The following is a 3,610-nucleotide window of genomic DNA, read 5'->3' on the forward strand; positions in this document are numbered from 1 at the left end:
CAGGAGGAGGGCAAAAATGTTCACGACAGAAGGACTCGGGTGCGTGAGTGTGTGTTTGCACACATGTGTACACAAGGGGTGTTTCAAGGAACAGAAGCAGGCCTACCTTTTGGTGTCAACGGTGGTAACATTGAAGGTGACTCCCTTGAGCCACAGTACCATGAACAGTCTCTGGGAGAACGGGCAGTTCCCAATCTTGGCCCCATCACTACCAGCCTGAAAAGCAACCCCAACCCAAGGTTATGCCTGGTGCACCCCACCAATCCCTAGGCCAGTCTCTGCATTCCCACTCCCAGACCAGCTGTTTTCTGCCTAGTCATGACACATACACTGTCCCCTCACTATGGGCTCTTCGCCCTTGGGCCTGGGTCAAACCTAAGGCAGATCAATGGGAAATTTTTTTTGCAAAGGCAGGCTTCTGGTTCCCCAGAGACTGAGGACAGGTGGGAGGTAAGTAAAGGGAGGAGGTCCTGGAGAACTTGGAAGGATCTGAATCCTAGAGAGGGAAGGGTGTGGAACTTCAGTGAGGCCAGAGTTGTAGGCTAGAAGCCTGGATTTCTGGGTTCCTGAAGGCAGTAGAGTCTGAAGACAGGAGAGGTGGGGTGGGGTCTGGGAGCCAGAGCTTTGGTTCTCTAAACCTCCAACCCAAGCTGTCTTTGGCAGCTGGGTAGGGAGTCTAGTCAAGGGGCCCTGGGCCTTGCCCTAGAGATATGGAGGGCCCTATAGAGAGGGGCTGCCCTCTAATTAGCAAGTAGTGACCTCATTGGCCCAAGGGACACCTCCCCCTAAGCTGAGGGTGATTCATCTCTCTGTCTCCAGCTTCCTTCCTGTCAAGGATGTGGGGGAAGGGACCATGAGGATGAGGCCTGGGCAGCTAAGGCTACCCCCTAACCCGCTGCCAGGGTCTCCCAGCACAAGTCCTCTGACTGCAATAACTATCCTCTCACAGGACACAGGGCCGGAATCTCTGCGGCACAGCCTCACCCAGGAGTAAAAATAGCCCCAGAGGCGAATGTGAGTGTGAGGTGGGGACCACACCTAAGGGGGTGGACCCAAGCACACTCTGACTTCCCCCAGCCCAGGGAGAGGGAATGGCTGCCCGAGAAACCCAAGCAGAAGGGAGAGGGAGACACAGGCAGAGACACACAAAGATGAGAGAAACAAAAGCGGGGAAGGGGAAAGAAAGGCGGCAGGAAAGTGGAGGGTGGGGAGACCAACAGAGAGATGCATGCCAACAGAGAGACACAAACAGAGCAGAGAGAAGAGGACGCTGTTACAGAAGGGAGAGAGGGGCATAGACAGGAGGTCCCCAGACTGGGGAAAGAATGCAGCAGCGGTAGGGAGGGGACCGGCCGCTGGAATCAGAGGGGAGCTGGGCAACACCGAGAAGCCTGCTGCCTGCAGTTTTGCTACCCAAATGCCATAGGACCATCTCTCCTCACCCACACCCGCAGAGAGAGGAGAGAGTTGGGGCAAGTCTTCTACTTCTCCAACCCCCAAATCCCAAAATGCCCTAACCGAGTTCTCTTCCTCTATGTGATCTCTCTCCCACCCATCCTTGTGGTAGCTACTCACGTCTTCTTGCCACCTCCCCTTCTCTCCCTTTCCCCAGTCCTGTGGATATTCGATGCCACCCCATCACCTCTCCAGTTCTGCTTTTCGAACTCTGATCCCAGTCTCCTGTTTTGTTCCACCCCCTCAAAGCTTCCCAATTTACTTGCTCTCACTCTCAGGCCTCTCTCAACACACACTCTTCCCTGAAATGTCTCCAGCCACACACACACACACCCCTTCCCTACTACACTACTCACCCTCAGATCTTGTAGGGACACATGTCCTAACTGAGGTTCCCCTCTGTCCCTTCTAAACCCTGCTGGGCCCCCACTGTCCCTTCACCAGCTCGCTCCCTACCCCACCCCACTCTCACTTTTGGGAATTCTCCTTTTTCTCTACTTCCCTTCTTTTAGGCTGCTAGAAACTTGCACTTTTACAAACTTTTCAGGGTTGATCCTAGAACTCTCATTACTTGCTAACAAGTTAATGTCTTCCCCTCTCAAAACCACCCCTCAACCAAAGAGGGCATGTGGGATTGGGGGTGGGAGCCAAGGAGGGAAGGGATTAGGGAGTTAAGGCTGGACCGAGGGAAACGTGGGAGTTGGCTTCCAGGAATTTGGGTGGCTGAGAGAAGCGTTCTTACCTTCACGAACAATTCGACCTGCGGTTGTTCTTCAGCCATGGTTGCGTCGGGGACCAGGAAGTGGCCGTCGCTGGGGGAACTGGGAGGGGCTGGGGCCAGGGAAGGCGGGTCTCACACTCAGGGATTCTCTCCCCTAGACCCAGGGCTGTCCCTTCAGTGCAACACAAGCTCAATCAGACCCTATTTGCTCCCAAACTCGGCCTCCCCACCAGCCCAACGCACCCCACACCCAGCTCCTCCAGCTCGGTCCCCTCCCGGGCTGGATCAGAGAGCCGCTGACTCACCGACCGGCCCCGCCCTGAACCTGGGGAGGGGACTGGAGGGGGGCGGGACTCGACGATGTAGGGAGTGGGTCCGGCAGGGGAATCCTCGGATCTCCCACAGGATGGGGATGGGGGTGTTAAGGAGGAGTCCTGAAAACCTCCTTGTTTGTCCGACTTCTCCTGAACACAAGACTCTTTTCTGCCTCAGTTTCCCTGCTTCATTAACCTGAGTACAACCCAACTGACCCTCATATAAAAAACTTGATACTAGCAGCTTAGGCACACCCGTGAAGATCCAGGGATGCGGCCTTTGAATGGAAAGGTGGTCGTTTAATCCTTCTGCATTTCTTCCAGACTCCAATCCAAATTCTGGGTTGCTGGGACTGTGGTCTGAGAGAAGAACTCGGAAGTGGAAGGCTGGGACTGCAGATAGGAACCGTTAGCCATGCAGCCTGGGATTAGGGAAGGGGTGACGCCAGCACTTCCTGAGCTGCCCAGACTGGTGTCTCAGTAGGTCCTGTGCCCCCCACAGTCTACTGTCTGCAGGCCCAGCTCAGCACTAAGATTTGCAGTCCTTGTGGCCTAGACTTGGGATTGGGTATAGAAAGTAGAGTTAGCGGCCGGGCGAGGTGGCTCACACCTGTAATCCCAGCACTTTAGGAGGCCGAAGGGGGTGGATCACCTAATGTCAGGGAGTTTGAGACCAGCCTGGCCAACATGGTGAAACCCCATCTCTACTAAAAATACAAAAACTTGTCAGGCGTGGTGGTGAGTGCCTGTAATCCCAGCTACTCGAGAAGGCGGAGGCGGGAGAATCACTTGAACCCAGGAGGTGAAGGTTGCAGTGAGCCGAGGTGGTGCCATTGCACTCCAGCCTGGGCAATAAGAGCGAAACTCCGTCTAAAAAAAAAAAAAAAAGAAAGAAAAGAAAAAGCAAATAGAGTTAGGGATAGGAAGGGAGATGACCAAGTCTTTTGCAAAGGAAACAAAAAGCTGAGGCAAGGGGCTTTGTCGCAGGGAGGGAGAGGTCTGTTCCTGTAGCTTGGTCAGCTTTGTGCTTCCACTTATGCTTCCTATTGGGGCCCCTTCCTGTGCCCTTTGTCCTCTTCTCACTGACAGGTTGCCTTGGAGATGGGGCAGAGGGGTGGGA

The 3,610-nt window shown here is 54.6% G+C and overlaps 1 protein-coding gene across 1 annotated transcript in view; it reads right to left on the bottom strand.

Moving 5' to 3' along the window:
• Positions 1-2,474, bottom strand: part of CLIC1 (chloride intracellular channel 1) — a 5,944-nt gene extending 3,470 nt beyond the window's left edge. Inside the window, exons 1-2 of the mRNA XM_012000561.1 lie at positions 2,198-2,474; positions 107-216 (exon numbers count right to left, since the gene is read on the bottom strand). Coding sequence (XP_011855951.1) covers positions 107-216; positions 2,198-2,236 — 149 coding nt within the window. The 5' untranslated portion in view covers positions 2,237-2,474. The remainder of the gene's footprint in view (positions 1-106; positions 217-2,197) is intronic.
• Positions 2,475-3,610: the final 1,136 nt, after the last annotated feature.

This window comes from Mandrillus leucophaeus, unplaced genomic scaffold (assembly GCF_000951045.1).
Source record: "Mandrillus leucophaeus isolate KB7577 unplaced genomic scaffold, Mleu.le_1.0 Scaffold630, whole genome shotgun sequence".
NCBI lineage: Eukaryota > Metazoa > Chordata > Mammalia > Primates > Cercopithecidae > Mandrillus > Mandrillus leucophaeus.